The 24,354-nt window shown below is 38.2% G+C and overlaps 1 protein-coding gene across 1 annotated transcript in view; it reads right to left on the reverse strand.

Annotated features, from left to right (window-relative positions):
• Nucleotides 1–6,509, reverse strand: part of LOC145296003 (uncharacterized) — a 57,205-nt gene extending 50,696 nt beyond the window's left edge. Inside the window, exon 1 of the mRNA XM_080142018.1 lies at nucleotides 5,981–6,509. Within this exon, the coding sequence (XP_079998144.1) occupies nucleotides 5,981–6,094 (114 nt within the window). The 5' untranslated portion in view covers nucleotides 6,095–6,509. The remainder of the gene's footprint in view (nucleotides 1–5,980) is intronic.
• Between the last annotated feature and the right edge of the window lie 17,845 nt (nucleotides 6,510–24,354).

Raw genomic sequence — 24,354 nt, forward strand, 5'->3', positions numbered from 1 at the left:
TGTTTTGCAATAAAATGAGAATGTAAGAAATTTCTTTCTTACACACTCAATTTCCTCCCTGCAGTAGCAAATGAATTCCACAAACAAAAGCCATACCTTTAAACTCAAAATTTATTCACAAATAACAGCAATGAAAGTTCTTCAGTTCTGGTAAGTCCTTTTGCAAAAAGGTGGCCTGATTGGCTGCCATACGCATGGAGCCTTTAGTATGAATTCCTATTGTTGGAATGTTAGTTCATTGTTCCTTTGGAAGGATCCATGAAAATCATGGTAAACTCAGCGGGAATGATGGCGCCTATAATCAGGCATAATGTGAGCCCCTTGGGACTCAAGATGAAATAAGATAAGATCCTATAATCGGAATAATAAAATGCTGAAGAGTTTCTTGAATGTACTCCTGGATCTGAATAGGTTCAGCAAAATAAGTTGTAGAGATATGTCCTTCATTCACTAACTGTTTGGTGTCCATGAAGGAATTGTCTTGGCTCCCTAGTGAAGGAACCGCTGGTTTGAGTCTGTATCGTTCTTTGCTCTTTCTCAGACTGAAAAATAAATGCATGAATACAAAAGAGGCACCAAGTCAAATCACCTGACACATTCAAGTTTAAACCAATCACAGTCCACCTACCAAACCATGTGGGCGGCCTAAAAAAAAAAAAAAAAAGAAAAGTTCAGCAAAACTCAGTTTTCTCTGGATTGGAAAACGTCATTAATTTTCTACCTTATCGTTTTTCGTAATTTCTAGATACATTCATTACTGCAACATGACAAGTACCATTGGTTTTACTTGAAATTTAATATTTCGATTTTCGAACGTTGCTTTTATAACTAAATTATAATTAAAGTTCGATTTTCAAAACTTTAAAAAGTAAATGACAATTTTCCTTCAAGATAAATAGAATTTAAGACAACCAATATTCGGCGTTGTCCGGGAACCTTTTCACTTTAGTTTTATTTATCGCCTCATTCTCCTTGATTAATGTTTAAATTCAATTTAAAGAAATCAGTTTTGTATTAAAATCTGCGGGGACGTCTTATGAAATGCTAAAACTGAAATTTCATAAATACTTTTGCGTCTTTTACCGACAAAAACAGCTGATCCCGACATCCCTTTTCATTGGATTTTATTTGAATTATTTAAGGTATCCTTTGGTCATTATATTAACTTAATAAAATTATAACATACCTTTAAAAAGTTACGTTTGACATAAATTGCAACAGGCAATAATTTATCAGACAATCTTATTAGATATGTTGATGTGGGCAAAAATTAAGCGAGATTCTAAGAGTACCTATAGTACAATTGAATCTTTCTGGTCTGTATTTTCAGACATTTCTTTGCCGGGGTGAGGTTGTGCATCTTAGCTAGTGCTTCCTCCTTCGTGAGGGGGGTGGGTTTATTGGCGTATGAGGCACCCTTACCAGTGAATACCAACGGGTTTGTTCTTGGTTGTTGATTTATTCGGAACTAGCATGGGTGCTCGGCGTTGGCCGGGTATTTGGAGGTATATGCTGAGCAGAAAAAAAAAAAAAAAAAAGCGGTCAATTTTTTTTAACTTTGACCTCTATTATGACCCCTTAAAATTTATTGTTTTGGGCTCAAATCAAGTTATTACGTTAGATCCATGTCCAAGGAACCTATATCTAAAATTTCAAGTGTTTAGACCCAAAATTGTCGGAGTTTGGTGGAGTTCTCAAACGTCAAATCGTTGAACTTTGACCCCTTAGCAGTCAAATTTTTGGCTGAAAACTGATCAAAGATTTTCCCAAATCTCAGTACACTGTATATCAAATTTCAAGTCTGTAGACAGAGTTATTGCGTAGGGAAATGTACACACACAGACAGACAGATACACAGAGAGACACACAGACACGTTCTCTTTTACAGATATACTAGCATAGGTGTCCGGCGTTGCCCGGGTGTTTGGTTGTGTATGCTGAGAAAAAAAAAAAAAAAAAAAAAAGGTCAATTTTTTTAAACTTTGACCCCTATTATGACATTCCTTAACATTTATTGTTTTGGGCTCAAATTAAATTATTAAGTTTGATCCATGTCCAAGGAACCTATATCTAAAATTTCAAGTGTTTAGACCCAAAATTGTCGGAGGAGTTTGGTAGAGTTCTCAAAGGTCAACTCGTTGAACTTTGACCCCTTATCAGCCAATTTTCTGGCCGAAAATCGATCACACAGATTTTCCCAAATCTCAGTACACTGTATATCAAATTTCAGACATACAGACAGACACGTTCACTTTTATAGATATATATAGATAGATTTGGTAAATTTTTACTTTCTTTCCACTTTAACACTCACCTTTTAAATAACGACTTTTTCAAGTTTTCAGAGATGCTGAAAACGAATATTACATTCACATTTGAGGCAGACAAGTAGTTTTCCAGATATGAAGACATTTTTCCCAACGTATTAATAAATGTCAGTCGTTCGTTCGCCATTCATAACATGGGAAGGAAGGGGTATGCGCTACTTGTTCAGTTGGGGAAAATAACAAACAAAAAAAAACAGTATTGCATAATAAAAATCTTAATATCCAGAAAGCTATTTGTCTGCCCTAAATTTACCCGAAAACCTTAAAAAATCGACATTAAAAAAATACTAAAAACCGAGAGTAATACCTGGAACTTTAACCTATTGTTCCAAGGGAGGTAACTATTTTGTTAAAGTAGTTGACAAAAATTATTTTTTTCTTACAAATTACTCGAATGTTTTTGTTTAAGAAAAAAAAAATATCGTCGCATTTTTCTTACAATTATTAAAATAGAGTTATCTCCCTTAGAACAATAGGTTATAATTCTGAATAACTGATTATTTTTATATGCTTCCATAAAATACTCCTACGGAAGAACTGGACTCCATCCCCGTTAAACTTACTTCAAAGCTTTCAGTAGTACCTTTTAAGGGTTTTATATCTGCCACATCTCACTTTAATTAAAGTTGATGTAGTAATAAACTTCAAAGGGTAAACTCCATTGCGCTGCTGCTGCGCCTGCGGTGGGAAGCGAATTATTGTCCCTACATTAAAATTTAATCCTTAGTTTATTTCATCTTAACTTTGATTTAAAAAAAAAAAAAGAAAAAAAAAGGAACATTCCTCGTTTCAATTAGTAGAATTTTTTAAAGGGTTCTTTGATGCAACAGGGACCGTTTTGTTTTGGAAACAGGAAAATGTATAACTGCCATCTTTCGTCTGGGATCAAGGTGGTACTGGTTACGGTACACTGCAGTGGTGGTGCAGTAAAATCCAGCTAAAACCATTGAGGTTATTTTAAGTAAAGTAGACTACAGAGTAAATGTAGTATTGTGGTAACTGCTGAAGTGAAAGTGATGGACAATAAATTGTGAACGAATAAAAGGAACAGCGTTTGGGTTCAAATGAGTGCAATTAGGAGGAGGAGGATGGACAAAAGCATCCCTCTCTCACATACTTTCGATGGCCCCATGATTGATATTTTTATTAATTATTCAAAATGTATCTGCTCTGACCTATCTCAAAAAACGTTTACCTTCGTCTGACGCGCCTTCATCTAATTTTGCAAAGGATGGGGGGAAAACCCCGTAACAATTTGATCTTGTGCCTGACTTGCCACTGTGGAAGATAGCTAATCACAAAATATTTTACTTTGAATAAATTACTTTTCTAATCGAAAATTTGGTTCGATTGTAGACCGTTGAAAAATCGCACGTTATCGTTGACGTTATATTCAGTAATTAATAATTGATGAGAAATTCACATTAAAAAAAAATCAAAGTTTTATTTTATTTTAGAACCATAAAAATAGAGATTCACAGTCAAGTTGATTCAAAAATGTACACCAAGATGCGATTTTTTTTTCAACACTCCCTGTTCGCCCCGACAATTTCAAAAACTTCAACGACTTGTTTACTATAAATATTTTGAAATTGAAACAATTTCAAAATATTTATAGTAAACAAGTCGGCCATTTCAAGCTATTAGTCATGGAATGATTATATATATATATATATATATATATATATGGCACTCAAATTTGAAAGTTACTTTTAAACCTTTAAACTCAATCAAAAAACAATTTGTAGATTTAAAGCGTGTAAAGGCAACAAACGTTTATTTGTACTTCTGAGCCAATTGTAAAGAAAAGCATAGCTTTCCAAACGTGCTAGCTGAAACTGATTAGATTTTTAAAGTAAAATGTCACGTCCGCAATTCAATAAAATAAAATTTAGAGAAAATATAAATTCACAGTCGATTTCGTAAATTCTTTAAGTTGTAATTCACTTCAAAAACAGTTTGTGACGTGTAAAATTTATTCTTTTAATAACATAAATCACAATTTATAAAAATATTAAAAAGTAAATTAATTTTCTTGAAAATAATTTACGACTTCGAAAAAGTAAACATTTAGTTAAAAAATCAAAATTATACATTACTAAAAATTGCAAAATAATTTAAAAATGAATTTATTATTACTGTAAATATGTATAATGTGTGCGTTTTAAACTGAAAACGTTACGCCCTGGTGATTGTAGCGAAAAAGGGGCAAAAAAGATGTCATTCTAAGTTTTGAACAAAGAATCGTTTTCTGAAATATATTTTACTTTGCCCGCGTAAAACAATCATAATCAGTGGAGCGTAAAAAAAAAAAAGAAAATAAAAGAGGAATCATTATTAGGTCATTTTGAATATCAAACCGTTCCTGTGTTTATGGTCAATTAATGTGCGTATTTTTGTTGTTGTTTGTGCGCATGTGTTAGACAGCATGAATATCCAGTTAAAACAGTCCTAATTGAATAAACAGACCCCCTCCCGATACATCGATTTGTAACGTTAAATAGAAATAAAAAATGCCTTAAAATGTAATAGTAATGAAACTCAAGTGTTCATAAAAGGAGAAAAGAACAACATTATCTATCTATCTATATATATATATATATATATATATGAAACATTAACAAACAACAAAAAACTTGGTACGAGTGCAGTAGTGCACTAGTGCAGTGCAGCCAGTGCACTTATTGATCCGTGCTGAAATAACAACGTTATTTAAAAAGCCCTTCTTAACATGGGGAGGGGAGGGTGTTTTGTACATATTCTGTACTTTAACCTTACAATTGAATAAAAAAAACAAAAACAAAAAAAAAACTTTAATTAAACTTGGAAATACGATTTAAAAAAATAGTGCGGATCAGTAGGTGCATTAGCACCAACTTAAGATAAACATCTTGGACGTTCCTATATATATATATATATATATATATATATATATATATATATGTGTGTGTGTGTGTGTGTGTGTGTGCTCGCGCGTGCTAATAATATTCCAACTGAATGGAAATAAAAAAATCGCTTTCATTTTGTATTAAAAAGTACTTGCATTTTATTTCTTCAAATCAATCACCCCGAGTCTTGTAATAAAGACGAGACATTGATATATAAACAAAATGAATTATTAGAAAAAAGCGGACTTTTTCTTTTACAAAAAGCGACAACCGCAGACAATTTAAAGAAAATAGTTAAAACATTGTATATTAAATAATCCTGCACTTTGACATGTGCACAGGTGTTTCAAATTAAAATGCTAATAGGTAAATAAATTCAAAGTTTGAGTAACTAAAAATTATATATATAATAAAAAAAAAAACAATAAAAGACAAAAAAAAAACGCGGAATGGGCCGCCAGATAAGCGCGCACACACGCGCCAACATCAACAACCAAACGAAGAGTGTATTTCTAGAGCGATATTTCATGGTTAGTAATAGAGATATTTTAGGGCGAAAAGGTTGGCAGACATCTACAAATACTAATACTGGGTATAAATACAAGTACAATTATTAAGAAAGTTAATTTAAAAAATTCTAAATATCTTTAAAAACAAACAAAAAACGAGTTAAATTACAACAAACGCACACCAATGGCGACAGCATGACTCTCCGGGTGACAAGGTCGTGCCTAGAAAGAGCGCAGGTGACCAGTCTTTCCTTACCTTTGAGTTCGTGTCCCCTGTCCCTTCTTTCAATCCGGCCTTTTCCTTGAGTTTACCGATATTTTCCGACTCTTCGTTATTCACACGAGTAATTTTACCTTCTGTCCCGGCCATGTTCTAATAAATGAGATTCAAAAAAAGTTAAAACGGGCACAAACACCGATTTTCGCTTTCTGCTCTACCCTCCGCGGCGACGGACTTGGAAGTAGTCCGTAGATTTATTCACGACACGACGCGGTTTGCCACGATGTTTTTAATTTTTCATTGCTCACATTGAGAGTGGAATCCGTTATTTTTCGTTTTTCTTCTGAAGAAATAGTTCCTTATTGCTCAGGTTTATTTTAGCGGTGTTTTCCTACTGCGGTTATGTTTTTTTTTCTTTTTCTCGTGGACTTGGAATGTGCGGATGTTACCAGTGATGTATTCATACGCTGAGCGGCTAAATTTGTACGGCTCAAGCTGAGAGTGCGCGCCTCTGCTGTGCCGAGTTGTAGAATCGACGTCCTGCATGTAATTTCTTATGTGTCTGTGTGCGAGTTTAATTCTATCTAGATATACTATATGCTCTCTATCTATCTATCTATCTGTCTATATATATATATATATATATAGACATGAAGTGTGTTTTTCTGGCTATGCAACCATAGACAAAGTGTCTTCTTTCTCTCACAATCTTTTTTTTTTTTCTTTCTAGTTTTAATGCTAGTTGTGGAGACTTTATAATCGCGCAAGGTATAAAAAAATGTACCGTGCGCGAGTATAATCCAAGTCCCTACAACTAGCGTTTTATGACATATATCAACCATTTGAGGTTATTTAATGCCAAATCAACATACAATCAGATTGTGTATGTTACATTAAACATAAGTTATGACATAAGCTTATTTTTATATTTTTTAGAATTATATTTATATTTAATTTAGAATTATATTTATTAATCGGTAACATGTGCGTTTTTTAGTCGATTGCCTGTTGTAAATTACTGTTTAATTAAATACACGTTGCTATCTATATACATATCCAACTTCGAGGCAAATGTTGTCCAAATTAAACTTTAATTTAACACCGAAACACAAAATTAGTATTTGTATATGATTAATGATTAAGGTGCTAGTGCACTTACTGATCCGCGCTATTTTTTTAATCGTATTTTCAAGTTTTATATATTTTTTTTAATTATTATTCAATTGTATAGAATAGGTACAAAACACCCTCCCCATGTTAAGAATGGCTTTTTAAATAACGTTATTTCAGCACGGATCAATAAGTGCACTAGTTTCATGATTAATTTAACACACATTGCTGTTTTATTTAAGAAGTTAGTATTTTATTCATTTTATTTTTGTCTCTTTGAATACCGTGACTCGATAAAAACTCTCTGTGTGTGAAAAAACAAACAAAACTGTAGTTTTATAAAAATAAGATAACTTATTTTCGTTTATATTTCTTACGTTTTACCCCAAAGATTTTATTTTTTTATTTGTCATTGGTCATAGAATTACATTGCATTTGATTTTTTTTCCTTCCCACGTTTTTCTTCACATTTAAAAACAGTGCTTTATTTATTTTAAGGTGTTTAAATACCCCCCCTTTTTTTTTTACTATTTAAATTTTTTTTTTGTATATACGGCGTCAATTCTTTCTCTTTCTCCTCAAACTCTATGAGAGCAGCGCAGAGCGGCAGCGACGATGAAGATTTCTCGAAGCCCCCCACCCCTCCTCTGTATGTTTCCGTCTCTCTCGCATATAATTTCTTCTTTTCTAGCGTACTCTTTTCAGTTTTTTACTCTCTCTATTCGTTTGAAACGTTAGACACAAGGTCCGTCTTTTATGTGGCGGTTTCCTCAAAATGGCACCATGGACTGAGAACAAGAAAATATCAGTATAATCGCAAATGAAGACGAAAAACACAAATAAAATCCTCCCTTCTGAAAGGATGAGGATGGCTTTTTGCAACTCTGATAAAATTGTAATTTCTTGAATTTCTCCACAAAAATTTATAAAAAAATGTTTATTATTCATCGATACAAATAGATGCGCAGACGAAAATGGTTTAAGCACAAATGAACACACCGTCGATAAACTTTAGCCTATAATTTTAGCTAGAAATAAATTTCTGTCTGTCAATTAGACTCCGAAATTTCTTTCGAATGCCACGTAATCTCAGTGGCAACCATTTTTTTTTTTTTTATAATGAAGAAAATGTCCGACACAATGTTTGTCATGTAATTCGACATTAGAAAGTGATTTTTTAAGCCTTTAAACTGTCAGTGCGAAATGATTTTTGGCTTGAGTAAAAGTGTATTGACCAGCGCTATTAAGGTTCACTCGTGCTTCCAAACCAGAGAAAAACTATTTATTTATTTTTTAATTCGAAATGGCCACTATTCGACAAAAGAAACAAAAAATATTGTCAATTATTTCGTCGTTGTTGTTAAAGTGATTTCTGGCCCAAATGAAAGATTATGTTTAAAAGGCCGGCTTTCTACAAGTTAACGTCCCTATTCCGAATTTGTGTTCATAGGACGTCACCATGGACAGTTTATCATCGATGTAAATGATCGCACGCTAAAGAAGAAAAAAAAAAAAAAATCGGCTTTCTTCAAACTAAGCGATAAACACTTCGTTTCAGAAATTTTGGTAAATGTCGATATCGGAATACCCTGGCCAAATCACCGCTAAAAAAAAAATCGTCCGCGTCCAACTTCAAATCGGAAACTCGAAAACAAAATGAAACAAACTTTATTTTTATTATTACCAGAAAAAAAAATGTATTCTCCTGTTATTATTTTAGTAAAAACAGATCACTATTTCGTAAAAACGGATCGCTGAAAATGAAAGAAATAATACGACATTATTCGACAGTTTAAAGGCTGTTGATGAGTCCCGAAATAACTATTAACAAGCGATTAAAATTGCGCTGTTTACAAAAAATAAACGCAATAGGTAAAAATGTCGACTAAAGTCATGGCTTTAAAATTCTCAGCAAATTCTCATTTAATTAAAAGATTGAAAGTTTTGTGAGCTTCGGGCCAAGATCACATAATTATTGTTTACTACTTATTTATCGTGTTATTTCTTTCATTTTCAGTGAATTTTATTCAAGTACGCATGGAAAAATAAAAGAATTAATAATTTTATTTAATTTTAATAAGAAAGATAACGAAATAGCAATTCGTTCTTACTTGTCGTGTTATTTCTTTCATTTTCAGTGAATTTTATTCAAGTACGCATGGAAAAATAAAAGAATTAATAATTTTATTTAATTTTAATAAGAAAGATAACGAAATAGCAATTCGTTCTTACCAAAATAATAATCTTTTCTTGTAATAATAAAAATAAAGTTAGTTTCATTTTGTTTTCGAGTTCTCGATTCAATGTTTAAGTTTGATGGACGCGGACGATTTTCTTAGCGGTGATTATGTCGTCAGGGTATTCCGATATCGACATTGACAGATATTTTTGTTATAAAAGTTCAAATAAGGACTTTTAAAAATCTTTATTTTCTTTTAATTTCAATAAATCGCTTCTTAGTCCGACAGGCCCACAGCAAGTGCCAAGGAACTTTGAAGAAAACCAAAAGGTCAAGTATTATTATTCTATCATTTTTTTCTTTGTTGTTTGTTTCGCTCTGAAGAAAACCCAAAGGTTAAAAAAAAAAAAAAGAAATAAAAAAGGTAAATTCCAGATCTACTATACTCGTACGAGTGAAAAATTTACTTTTACCATGACTAATGTTTGTGCAAAATTTCAAAATTATTGAGAAAAATACAAACAAATGAACGGATGAATGATTTTGGGGTCAATTTTACTCTATAATGGTTGAGCTGGAGCCTAGGAGGGCAACCAGAGTTATCCCGAAAAATCCTTTCTGTCAAAAATTTACTTTCACCATGACTAATGTTTGCGCAAAATTTCATAAAAATCCCAGAAGTGGTTATTGAGAAAAGTGCGAATGTTCTAACAGGAGTGAATTACTAGGTCCAATCCTTCCTTTATCAGTGGACTAATAATTTTTAAAATGGTAAAATTTCTAATAACTAGGTACGTACATTAATTGGCGAAAAACTGATTGGAGGATATAGTTTTGAAAGCTAGTTTATCATAATTTTTTTGTAGGTTTCCAATTATTTTTTGATTGTATTTGAAAGCTTAAAGACTAAAGTTAATTTCCAAAAGGAAAAACATATTTGTACAGGTAAAAAAAAAAAAAAAAAAAAAAAAAGTTATAATGAACAATGTTTTCACGGCGACATTCGGAAACAGACAAGTTACGCTAAATTTTGACGTTAAATAAATACATTGTAGATGTTGCTTGAAAGATAAATATTAATTTTGTGGGTCTATTTCAAAGATAATTAGTAAAGTCCTAAGATACTGAATTAAATAAATAAAAAAAAACACCTTGTTTGTACAAAAAAATACCTTAATGAACCCCCAAAACACAAGAGATTCTGACTTCGCAAAAACAAAACAAAGCATGGGTTCTATGGAAGCCCAAAATATCAGAAAGTCAAAAAGCTGTCTGAAAATGATATCAGGCAGTTGGAGGGAGGTAAAATATCAGCGAAAAAAGCGACCCCTCCCTGTAAAAAAGTGCCCAGTTGAGGGTGAAGGAATTAATGTTTCGATTGACTAGCTTTAATTTAAACCTTTACCACTTCTGATTTGGCGATGGACGCAACGGCAAAGACATCACTTTTTTTTTTCTTCCCATTCTTTTCCTCCTTCACGGTACAGGTTTGAACTACCACTTTTTTTTTAGTTCAACAAACACCTCCAAACACCCGGGCAACGTCGGGCACCCTGCTAGAAATAGGTTTTGATAATATATGTATGCCAATGATGATCCTGCTAGAAAATGTTTTGATAATATATGCATCGCAATGATGATCCTGCTAGAAATAGGTTTTGATAATATATGCATCGCAATGATGATCCTGCTAGAAATAGGTTTTGATAATATATGTATCGCAATGATGATCCTGCTAGAAATAGGTTTTGATAATATATGTATCGCAATGATGATCCTGCTAGAAATAGGTTTTGATAATATATGCATCGCAATGATGATCCTGCTAGAAATAGATTTTGATAATATATGTATCGCAATGATGATCCTGCTAGAAATAGGTTTTGATAATATATGCATCGCAATGATGATCCTGCTAGAAATAGGTTTTGATAATATATGCATCGCAATGATGATCCTGCTAGAAATAGGTTTTGATAATATATGCATCGCAATGATGATCCTGCTAGAAATAGGTTTTGATAATATATGTATCGCAATGATGATCCTGCTAGAAATAGATTTTGATAATATATGTATCGCAATGATGATCCTGCTAGAAATTGCTTTCGATAATATATGCATCGCAATGATGATCCTGCTAGAAATTTGTTTCGATAACATATGACTGAAATGATGATCCTGCTAGAAATTGATTTCGATAATATATGCATGGAATTATGACCCTGCTAGAAATTGTTTTCGATAATATATGAAACCAGTGATGATCCTGCTAGAAATTAGTTTTGATAATATATGTATGGCAATGATTACCTGCAAGAAATTGGTTTCGATAATATATGCATGCAATGATGATCCTGCTAGAAATTGATTTCGATAATATATACATGCCAATGATGATCCTGCTAGAAATTAATTTCGATAATATATGCATGGCAATGATGATCCTGCTAAAAATTGTTTTTGATAATCTATGCATGGCAATGATGATCCTGCCAGAAATTGGTTTTGATAATATATGCATGGCAATGATGATCATGCTAGAAATTAGTTTCGATAATATATTTATTATAATGATGATCCTGCTAGAAATTGGTTTTGATAATATATGCATGACAATGATGATCCTGCTAGAAATTGGTTTTGATAATATATGTATGGCAATGATGATCCTGCTAGAAATTGTTTTGATAATATACGCATAACAATGATGATCCTGCTAGAAATTTGTTTTGATAATATATGTATGGCAATGATGATCCTGCTAGAAATTGGTTTCGATAATTTATGTATGGCAATGATGATCCTGCTAGAAATTGGTTCCGATAATATTCGTATGGCAATGATTATCCTGCTAGAAATTGGTTTCGATAATATATGTATGACAATGATGATCCTGCTAGAAATTGGTTTCGATAATATATGTATGGCAATGATGATCCTGCTAGAAATTGGTTCCGATAATATTCGTATGGCAATGATTATCCTGCTAGAAATTGGTTTCGATAATATATGTGTGCCAATGATGATGCTGCTAGAAATTGGTTTCGATAATATATGTATGACAATGATGATCCTGCTAGAAATTGGTTTTGATAATATATGCATGATAATGATGATCCTGCTAGAAATTGGTTTCGATAATATAAGTATGGCAATGATTATCCTGCTAGAAATTGGTTTAGATATTATGTTTATGGCAATGATGATCCCGCTAGAAATTGGTTTCGATAATATATGTATGGCAAAATGAACCTGCTAGAAATTGGTTTTGATAACATATGCATAGCAATGATGATCCTACTAGAAATTGGTTCGTACTATATGCATGGCAATTAGGATCCTGCTAGAAATAGGTTTCGATAATATATGACTGCAATGATGATCCTGCTAGAAATTGGTTTCGATAATATATGACTGCAATGATGATCCTGCTAGAAATTGGTTTCGATAATCTATGCATGGCAATGATAATCCTGCTAGGAATTGGTTTTGACACTATATGCATGGCAATGATGATCCTGCTAGAAATTGGTTTGATAATATATGCATGACAATGATTACCTGCTAGAAATTCGTTTTGATAATATATGCATGCAATGATGATCCTGCTAGAAATTGGTTTCGATAATATATGCATGGAAATGATGATCCTGCTAGAAATTAGTTTCGATAATCTATGAATGGCAATGATGATCCTGCAAGAAATTGGTTTCGGTAATATATGCATTAAAATGATGATCCTGCTAGAAATTGGTTTTGATAATATCTGCATGGCAATAGGATCCTGCCAGAAATTGGTTTCGATAATATATGCATGGCAATTATGATCTTGCTAGAAATTGGTTTCGATAATATATGCATGGCAATATGATCCTGCTTGAAATTGGTTTCGATAATATATGCATGGCAATGATGATCCTGCTAGAAATTGGTTTCGATAATATACGTATGGCAATGTTGATCCTTCTAGAAATTGGTTTCGATAATATATGCATGGCAATATTAACCTTCTAGAAATTGGTTTCAGTAATATATATTCATAGCAATGATTAACCTACTAGAAATTTGTTCATACTATATGCATACCAATATAATCCTGCTAAACATAGGTTTCCATAATATATGCATGGCAATATGATTCTTCTAGAAATTGGTTTCGATAATATACGTATTGCAATGGTGATCCTGCCAGAAATTGGTTGCGATAATATATTCACGGCAATATGAACGTGCTAGAAATTGGTTTCAATAATATATGTATGGCAATGATGATCCTACTAGAAATTGGTTTATAATATATGCATGGTAATATGATCCTGCTAGAAATTGATTTTGATTATATATGCATGGCAATATGAACCTGCTAGAAATAGGTTTCGATAATATATGCATAGCAATGATGATCCTACTAGAAATTGGTTTCAATAATATATGCATGGCAATTTGATCCTGCTAGAAATTGGTTTCGATAATATATGCATGGCAATGATGATCCTGCTAGAAATAGGTTTCGATAATATGTGCATGGCAATTTGATCCTGCTAGAAATTGGTTTCAATAATATATGCATGGCAATTTGATCCTGCTAGAAATTGGTTTCGATAATATATGCATGGCAATGATGATCCTGCTAGAAATAGGTTTCGATAATATATGCATGGCAATTTGATCCTGCTAGAAATTGGTTTCGATAATATATGCATGGCAATGATGATCCTGCTAGAAATAGGTTTCGATAATATATGCATGGCAATTTGATCCTGCTAGAAATTGGTTTCGATAATATATGCATGGCAATGATGATCCTGCTAGAAATAGGTTTCGATAATATGTGCATGGCAATATGATCCTGCTCGAAATTGGAATAGAACAAAATGCATCGAAAGAATATCATATGAGTCTAAGAACTTTGGAACTTCCAAAAATTTCATTAATAAACATACCTCTAAAAATCATATGTTTCGGTTGGCTGTGCACCAAATAGTCATGAAGTGCCAAGAAGCATAAAAAAACTGAGGCAGAAAAGCATCAGCCAGGTCTTCACTTGTAGAGTGCAGAGGATATTGGAACCTTGGCAAGGCTTATTAACATTCAAATTCCAGGGAAAACGGTCGTTATCAGGGAGAAAAAAAAGTGAAAGAGGCGAGGAGTACTGGAAATCTTGAGAGACTTATTGGACCGTCCAATGTCACCTACTTTTAATGTGTGAAGATTTGTGTGAAAACCCCCGAAAGAAATACTAATAATAAGAAGAAAAAGCAGAACAGGAAGAGAAGTGACTCACAGAAACACCTAGACATAGTTAAAAAAAAAAAGAAGGTTGCTTGAACAGAGAAATGGAATCATTCCTAACAGCTGTACTGAACAATGCGATTAAAACTAACTACATGTAAGCTAAAATAAATAGAACCCAGAAAACAATAGATGTAGACTCTGTGGACAAAGAGACAAAACAATAAATCACATAATATGAATGCATCAAACTTATGCAAAAAATACACAAATAAACATGAGTACATAGAGAAAGCAGTCGTCTGGGGCCTATGCAAACGACTGCATTTTTAACATGTAGACAAATGGTATAGACATAAGCCAAAGACAATACTGAAACATGAAAACGACAAAATTCTCTGGGAGATGGGGGTACAAGCAGATAATTTCATTCAAAGAAGTCATGTCATCATAGTTAACAAAATAGGAAGAAACTGCCAAATTGTAGATTTTGTCATTCCAGCAGACAACATGGTAAAGATCAAAGAGTCAGAAAAAGAAGCAAACATGGTAATCGCCAGAGAACTGAAAGGAATATGGAACATACAGAAAGTCAATATAATACTAGTGATTGTAGAAGCGCTTGGAACAGTACCCAAAAACCTGGAAAAAAAAAAGACTAGGAGAAATTGAAATCAAAGGAAAACAGAGTATCCAACGGACGGCGATAATAAAAGCAGCTAAAATCTGAAAGAAAATCCTCCAATATGACAGTCATTTAATTTTGTATTCCCAAGAATAAATCTTGGCAATGATATGTTTCGACTTTATTATTCTCTTTTGGTACGTGCGAAATCAGCATCTTTATCGACTCCTCAACACTATTAATAAAGACATTAACTTTTCGGATTAAAAGAAAATAAATGACCTGCTTATTTGTGAACGGTTTACTACATAATGAACGTCAAAATTAACCCTTGTCTTTTTTTTTTTGGCTTTACAGATACATTTTTTGAGGGGACCATTTCCTTTAGGATTTTGTTTTTAATTGATATAATAATAACATAAACACTGAACTTCAAAATATTTTGAAGAAATTTAGTTTACATAAAACTTACATAAAAACTGAATCCCCTGCTAAAACTTAAAGACTCCCCCTCTTTTTTTGTAATAATTTTTTTTAATCTGCTATAAAACATTATTACGAATAATCCCAACAAAATCAGTCATGGCCATTTTGACGAATGTTATCCACCTTTGTGCTTTAAACTTTGACGATGGTGTCCAGCTAGGGGATTCACCATCTTATGCACCTATTTACAATGCCTCCCCACGGGACAGAGTTAGACACCAGGGTCGTTTTTTAACATGGAGAAAAGGTACAAAAATAAAAATTGTCTCAGTCGTGAAGGATTTCTCCCACACTGAAAGAGAACGAGAAATGGAAGTGCCGCATCTGAAGAACAGATACTACACTTTGAGATATTAAATCCTTTATTCATGTTAAAAATACATTGAAAATGAACAAAAAACTTAGGCACATGGCCAACTCAAAAGGAGGGATTGTGGGTGTCGTTGGTCATCCTTGTCACTCCAGAACTAAACAAAATCAAAAGTTTCTCCCAGCTAGTATCTTTCACCATAATACCACATTCACCCTTTCATACTGGGGGACATCCTACTTAACTCCCAACTTTTTTAAAACATTTTTTATTGACATGTAAAAACAAAACAAGATAACAATAAAAATGGTACAATAATTCATTTGTGTCGAGGGTGGGGGGGAAAAAGGGGGGGGGGTAGTAGGACCCTCCCAACCCCGTCTAGTTGATAGACTGCCCGTTCCACTAGGTTTGTAAAAGGAACCTGGCTTCTGCGGGTCAGTCTCTAAGTGGGGATACCCTCTAGATGGGGGTGAATGGAGAAAAGAAAAGAAAATAAAATTTTGTGGGTAAAGAATGGGGGTTAGTTTGTATTTCTTTCTCTCCAAGATGAGTGAAATTTAGAGGAGGGGGTGAAAACAAAAATTGCAAGAAAGAGGAGGTGAGGATCTTGGAGGCTTCTTAATCAGGGAGGGATGGAACACACACTCAGCTAGCTGAGAGGCTATTTGTTAAATTTTACTTTACGGAACTGCGCGTTCCACACCTAGGCGGGGAACACGTATTCAAATTTGGCTCCTCTTCGTACACACAGACTTGCTACATGTATCCATTTTCTGCCAAATGCCGCGCGATGCAGCCTTCTTCTATCACATGATCTTCACCCGTAGTTGGTGTTTAAAGAAAGCGATCAGATCCTGATCAGAAAAAGACAACAACCCCCGGCAATCTTGCAGACGCGACGTCCAAATCACTATTCTTGCCACGGCCAGGATTGTAACGTAGACCATTTGTCTTTCCCGGTCCCACGGTGGCCTCACATTGTCCACGACATTGGATACGGTAATTGGGCGAGGATGCTCAGGATCGATGCGAGCCGTCACCTCACCAACATACGACCAGTACCGGCGGAGTTCGCGGCAATCAAAGAAAGCATGATCAGTCGTTTCTATGGCCGTTGTCCCACAACGGGGACAATCAGGCGACTCCAAAAACCCAGAACTGCATTGTACATTGTTGAGTGGAAGTGCATTTCGGGCCAATCGCCAGGTGAGAGAGAACTCCGAATTGTTTAGATGACTCGAACCTGGCGCCCAGCTCCACGCGGAGCGGATATCACTCTGCTGCCAACCCAAACGCGCGCATAGCGGGTCGTCAGCAGCCCCCCTCACTAGATCCCTGTGGAGTTCCCTATGGGTAGCAGTCACAAGGTCACTGAACCTTGGTAGTCGTTTTAGCGCGGCTTGGCACTCTTTCATGTTGGCAGATTCTCCCCGTGGCCTGCGATGGCTCTCGATAGAAGGGTCAAGAACGAGGTCGGGGAAGGTGGCAGTAACCACGGGGTGCCACGGTTGGTCATCTTGCATATAGTGGCTCAGGAAGGCCAGCCTCTCAGCGTCTCGATGACACTTCAAGTCCGGCATTCCCAAGCCTCCCTCACACGGACGTTGTCTGCTCACCCAGTGTCTTCCTCTGTCCCAAAGAAGTGAGAACAAGAGTTCGACGAGAGCTGTTAGGTGTTGTGCAGGCAGGGGAAGTATGGCCAGTCGGTAAAGGATGAGAGGAAAGACGTAAGTGGCGCACACCTCAGCTCTACCCTTTAAGGAAAGTTTCCTAGGAAGCCACGAATTGACTGCAGCCTCCACCTTTGACCGTACCTCCAACCAATTTTTGTCAAGCTGGAGGCCTGGTCCGAACCACACGCCGAGGATCCGAACCGGGCCATCTGTCCAGCTGAAGGGCGCCGGGAGGTTGGCATTGCCACTCCAGGCGCCCAACCGCAGTCCTACCGACTTACTGCGGTTTATCTGGGTCCCTGTAATTCTTTCATACTGAACGAGTGCCTCCGACACGATCTTGATGTCTCTGAAGCTCGACACAAAGACCGTGACATCATCGGCGAACGCGGATACCTTGGTGGCTGAGCCACCGGGTATTGCAATTCCGTGCAGGGCCAAATTTGTCTCCCCACGTCTCAGCTTGCGGAGCAGGGGCTCCAAAGCCAGGACATAGAGCAGGGGCGACAGCAGACAACCCTGACGAACCGACCGAGAGATAACAAATGGTTTTAAGCGCTTTCCGTTGACTTGCACGACGGCTGTGGGCTGTCAATACATCACGGAGATCCACTTGCAGAAGTCCGGTTTAAAACCGGCGGCCTCTAAGACAGATGTTAAGAAACGATGGTCGACCCTATCGAAAGCTTTGGACTGATCTAAGTTGATCAGCGCGGCTTCCGTGTCGTCATCTATCCCTCCCTCTAGGTGCAAGTTGTTCTGAATCGATCTCCCCTTCACAGCGTAGTTCTGTTCTGGTTCAACCAACTCGCCGATAACAACCTGCAGCCGATTTGACAGGACCTTGGTCAAAATCTTCAACTCTGTGTTTAGCAGAGTTATGGGCCTGTAATCATCTAACTCTTCCCCACCATGCCCGTCACCTTTCCTCAGCAATGTGATCACTCCCTTGGTGACTTGCCCCGGGATGGATCCCTGAGCAAACCAATGGTTGAACACATCCGTCACAAGAGGCAGAAACATGGGCGACAGCCTCAAATACAGTTCGTATGGCAGACCATCGAGTCCTGGAGATCTGTCACAGCTGACCTGCTTCAGCGCAGTAAAAACCTCCCGCTCCGTCACCCACCCTCGCAACTAGCCACTCTAGCCACCTCAAGGCGGGGAGAGTCAGCCAAATAGTCACTAAACTCAAGGACCGGAAGATCGGACTGCTGCGTAAAACGCTCCTTGAAATGTTCTCGAAACCCCTCGCAGATCTCCCGAGTCGATTCAAGGATGCGTCCATCTGGATGTCTTACCTTTGCAATGTACTTGTCCGAGCCATGCCTAGAAATTTCACAACGTATGTCAGTGTTGGAATTGACTGCTTCATTGCCTACCTTTCTAAGCCTAGCTCTGACTACTTGACCTTCATAACGCTCGCTATTCTCACGCAGAAGGTCCTGCTTGGCTAGTTCCTGACTAACCCTATCACCCTCCCCCGTAGCCCGGGCTAGTTTCTGCTCTAGCTTCTTCCTCTTGTCCTTATCTAGTGCGAGGCGCTGGGCATACTTGACGGAGAAGGTTCTAATTTTGGCTTTTAGACCTACCCACCACTTACTCCCGGTAACCGCCCCCACTAGTGCTTTTTGAATTAATTCTATTAGCTTCTCTTGGAAGTCTTGTATCTCCAGAAGGGAAGTGTTTAACTTCCAGTGAGCCACTAACTTTGGCCTATTTCCTAGCTTCAGCCAGGCCATAACTAGTTATTGATCCGTCTGGCCTAGCCAAGTGAACGTGGGACAAGATAAGAAGTCTACTTCGCCTCTCCTAACTAACATCCTGTCCAAGTAATTATTTGGATAGGAGGAAACACTATTGGTCCATGTCCACATTTTCCGCCCCGGATGCTCGAACCGAAACCTGTCGACCAGACCGCATCTAGCCATCAGATCAGCCAGGCTGGACTCACACCTCTCCGATCCTCTAGCATCTCGGGGTCTAAGATGGCGTTCCAATCTCCTATTAGCACTACCCGCTTCCGACAATCTACAAACGCGTCACTGAAGAATGAGACCCTCTCATGAGCGGTGCTGGGTGCATGAACCGCGATCACCTGAAACACATAATCTTTTACGGCAACATCGGCCACAACCAGCCTGCCCACCGCATCTCTATGGACAACGTCGACCGTCGCCGACAGGGTACGTTTAACCAGCACGGAAACTCCCTTCCCCCGCGGGCTGCCATATGCTGAGAAAACCTCAAAATCTCTGGCCAGCACCTGACAGTCCACAGAGGAAACGAAATGCGTCTCCTGAATCGCAGCCACATCCACTCCCAGGGACAAGAGGTCGTGCCGGAGGCGAGCCGCCCAGCCCAGTGATCTCAAGCCCCTCGCATTCAAACTAGCCAAATTCAAAGCCATGGTACCTACCTTAGGGTGTGTCACACTCAACTCCGAAGTCAGCTGGGGAGAGGACGCCGACGTTATGTGCCATGCTCAAGGTAGTCAGGTTTTTCATATCCTGACCTTCTCTCGCAATGCCGCCGACGTCCAAAGGATAAATTAATTTTATGGCCCTGTAGAGTGACGGATGGACCAACACTGGGACCCTTCCTTTGCATTGTTTTGACAGTTCATCAAGAGAAGGGTCATTTTTTTTCACCAGTTCAATTCCCGGAAACGCCCCTTCAGCGGCCTGCAGCCTTGTCCACAAGTTGGTCTTGCAGGCCTCTGGAGTTCTGACAAAAGTTATTAGGAGTGGGGCGTCCGGGAAATTTGAGGGGATATTTACATCTTTCCCCTCTATCTGTTTGTAATCGAGCAGAGGTTTTAAGTTTTTCCTCTGCCGATGGGAAATGTCTGTGGCCACAGATAGAGGGTCTACATAACATAGTTCCTCAGGGGCAAGGACCTTTAGTCTGGTTGGTCTGCAAGAGGCAGAGGAGTCTCTCTCCTCCCTCGGTTCATTCTTTTCCTTTTCTTTTTGGGGTAGTGGCTCAGTTTGCCTTGGTGTGGGGACGGGTGTTTGTTTGGTGCCTGGTGTTGGTGTTGGTGTGGTGTCTGGTGTTGGTGCAGTGTCTGGTGTTGGTGTGGTGTCGGGTGTTGGTGCGGTGTCTGGTGTTGGTACAGTGTGTGGTTTGGGGGTGGAAGTGGATTTTGTTGTTAGGGGTGGTGTATGTTCACAGGGAGTAGGGGCCACCTTTTCTTCCTCTTTTCTTCTTTTGTTTTTCTTTTTCATTCTTTCGAATGAACCGGGGAGAGGTGAGGTTGAGTTCCTCTCCCTCTCACTTGCGGATTCATCCTCAGAGGAGCAGTCTTTTCTCCGCTTGATCCCCGTCTCGATTGGTGTGGGGACCGTTGGTTGTGTCTGCTCCTCTAGTTGCTGCTGCAACTGTTTTTGTTGTTGCTGCTCTCGCTGGTGTCGTTGCTGCTGCTGCTTCTGCTGCACTTGCTGCTTTTGCTGCTGCGGTAGCTGTTGCTGCAGTTGTTTCCGTGGCATTGGCTGCAGTGGCTGTTGTTGTTGCTGCATTTGCAGAGGCTGCTGCCTCGATTTTTGGGCTGGTGGTGGGACGGTGGCAGAAGGGATTATGTGTTTCTGCTTTTGTCTCACTACCGTGCTCCATTCTTCCCCCTTGGCCTCTTGGGTGGTTTGGGTTTTCCTCGGAGCTGGGGTTGGTGCTGCAGTTGCAGGGGTTGTTGGCGCCTGTTTTGGTGCGGGCGTTGTCTCAGGGGTTGTGACCGCCTTTTGGGTTGTTTGATTAGGGGTTACCCTTTGGGGGCAACTCCTAGCCATATGGCCCTGCTTTTGGCAGAACCAGCAGTGTGGACGACGGCCCTCCACCACTACCGTTATTATGGCGTCTTTGTATGTCAGCAGCGGTGGTATTGCTTGAACACCCTCCCTCTTCTGCCTCATTGCTATTGTGTAGCAGCCCAGGTGAGTCCCAATTTTTGACCGTACTGGGGTCACCTGTTCTACTTCACCATACTGGCTGAAGAGGCATCCTAACACTTCCGCAGGTATTTGGGTTGGCACATTAAATACCTGCACCCGAGTCCTTCTCTTGCCCTGGTATTCAGGTATTAGTTTGACTCTCCCATGCTTTATTTCTTGGAGGGAGAGTCTCTCCGCATCATCCTTGGTGGGTAGGAGGATGTCCCACACAGCAAAGCTCCTCTGGTACAGGTATAGTACTGGGATGTTAAGTTTGTGGAGGAGCCCCGCCATGTCTTCCTTCTTCATCCCGAGGAGGCGGTTTTCCGGTATATCGGAAATGGCAAAGGACAGGACTCTGCCCTCTATCGCCTAACAGGCACCTGGTATGGGTTTTATATCTGCTCCCTCTATGTATTGTCTGTACTTTGTCAGGTACAGGTCTCTATACTCTTGAGGGGACAGTTGTTTTTCTACGGTCTTCCCCCACGCAGACCCTCTTGGTGGTGTTGGTGTTGGTATGGGGTCTTTGGTGGGGTTAGACCGTTTTTGGTCTTTTATGGAGGTCGCCCCTGCCTGTTTATTGGCGACGCTTCCTGCCTCCCCAGATTTCTTGGTCAGTCCTTTTGTGGGAGTGTCACATTTTTGGGCGGCGGCTCCCTTTTTAGTGTCTTTTTCGGGAGCAGCTTCCCGTTTTGGGGAGTCGGCCTCTTGGGGAGCATGATCTTTTTTGTTTACTTTGAGGCCATCTGCCCCTTCCTCGTTTGTGAGGTCCAGGCGGTATGCCCCCTCATTTTCTTGATCTGCTCCCCTTTTGGGAGAGCAGCCCTCTTGGGGAGCGCTGTCCCCTTTATTGTCCTTTTGGTCTGGCACCTCCTCCATTTTGTGGTTGGAGTGAGATGCTACGATCGATTTTGGTTTTGCTCCCCTTTGGGGGGAGTCACCCTCGGGGGGAGCTGTTGTTAAATTTTCCCCCTTCTGAGGAGCGTCCAATGGTGTCATACCCGGGTGGTACGCCCCGTCAGCGGTTGTTTTTTCTCCTGTTGGGGATTCGTCCTCTTGGGGAGCAGTAGCCCCCTGGCTGGGGGTATCCATATTGGTGGGCCCCTGGCTGAGGGTATCCATATTGGTGGCCCCCGGGCTGAGGGTGTCCGTTTTGGGTCCCTCTTTTAAAAAATTCACTGAAAAAAGTGACGTGGAATCAGCGTCCAAAGTGGGGAGCCGACTTTGGTGCCAAAAAGAAGTGGCGCCAAAAGGCGGCAAGAGAGGAGATAGAACTGAGAGAGGGAGTGGGAAGTTAGTGGAGGGAAGAGAGAAGGTGTTTCCGACCCTCCCTCGCGGGAAGGTCGTAAATTAGAAAGACAGACAAAGTGGGGGTGCGGACAGAACGCTACCCAACAAGCTCGTCAAGTGTTCCGGGCACGAGGATGTGTCGCCAGAACAGCACTGCCTCGCACGATGTAGGTATCAGAACAGGTACTACACTTTGATCTTGGCCATCTTATGTAATTACCAGTTTGGAGGGTTATACATGTCAAGGTTTTGCTTTGGGCTGCTCATAATGGTAGAGAGACGAAAAGAACAAAACAAATAACTGTTGTGAGTTAAGAGGCATTCACACAAGCGATATTTTATATTTGTTTAGGAAGAGAGGATTACAGCAATAAGGAGTTCATGAATATTAAGAGTAAGGGAGTGTCTTTAGTTGAGATATAGAAGAGTTCCGATGTCGACACTTGAAAGAGAGGAAAAAGAGAGTGAAAAGTTTTGGTTTAATCTTTATCTATGTAGTCATGTGCTTAGCTCGCTTGAGAGATGGCATCTGATTGGACAAGCTGGAAGGTAAGTTTTATGCCTTCGCTAATCAGTATGGAGCTTCTAAAAAAAAGATATTTAAACTGGTAAGCCACAAAATATCACTGCTGCTACAAATCAATCGTATTCTTAAGAATAAAAACAAATCACTACGAATAAATTTTTTTATGCAAATGAAAACGTCATACATGTCCGCCAAGGTTTGTTAGAAATTAGAGAAGGAATATATTTGCATTACATAACAACACCTTTATTTTGGCATGACTATAACAGAGTTAAATGCAGCGAAATAAGCATATACAGTTTCTTGTTGATGAGTGGTGTATTTAGAAAAAAATATCTACCTAGAACAAAGAGAGGAACTTAGAATAAAAATGAGGTACTTAGAATGAAAATTGGTACAAAATATTGAAGAAAACAGCACTGGCTTTCAATCTACAACTCAACGTTATAATTACAAAATCCTGGAAGTAACAATGAGTTTTTTTTTTCTTTTTTTTACAAAGGAGTCATCAAAGCCCGGAGGCTACTCGAGGATAAGGGCTAATGAGTGTACAGTAGTCAATGGGAAAATATCATAGTAATCATTAGTAGTGGAAATTTGGTAAATTGGATTACTTAAGAATTTGTTCGCGTTAGATATTGTAGTTAGTTGGAAAGCAGGAAAACGGAACAGAGTTCCATAGGCATGCAGTTCTAAGAAAGAAGCTTTGTTCATGGAATCTACGTTATGTTTAGACACAGATAAAGAGTTTCAATAGCAACAATCCAACTTCCATCACACCATGTTTAGTACAATGCCCTTCAAGTTATTTCATGGCGAATTCAGTAATTTTCATGAAATTTTATTTCTCAAATTTTTAATATCTTCATATATTTATTTTGTACTGCTACTCCTCATCAGAATTGACAGAGGAATAACGTATGACTACATACTCTCTAAAACTCACAGAATCGGGCCTCACCACCAAATGTAGTTGATAGACATCTCTCCAGATCCAGAACCCAATGAGTAGGGTGTATGTTTTCTTCATTGTCAGAAACTATTATA

Source organism: Euprymna scolopes, chromosome 2 (assembly GCF_053919585.1).
Source record: "Euprymna scolopes isolate OS-2025 chromosome 2, ASM5391958v1, whole genome shotgun sequence".
Classification (NCBI taxonomy): Eukaryota; Metazoa; Mollusca; class Cephalopoda; order Sepiida; family Sepiolidae; genus Euprymna; species Euprymna scolopes.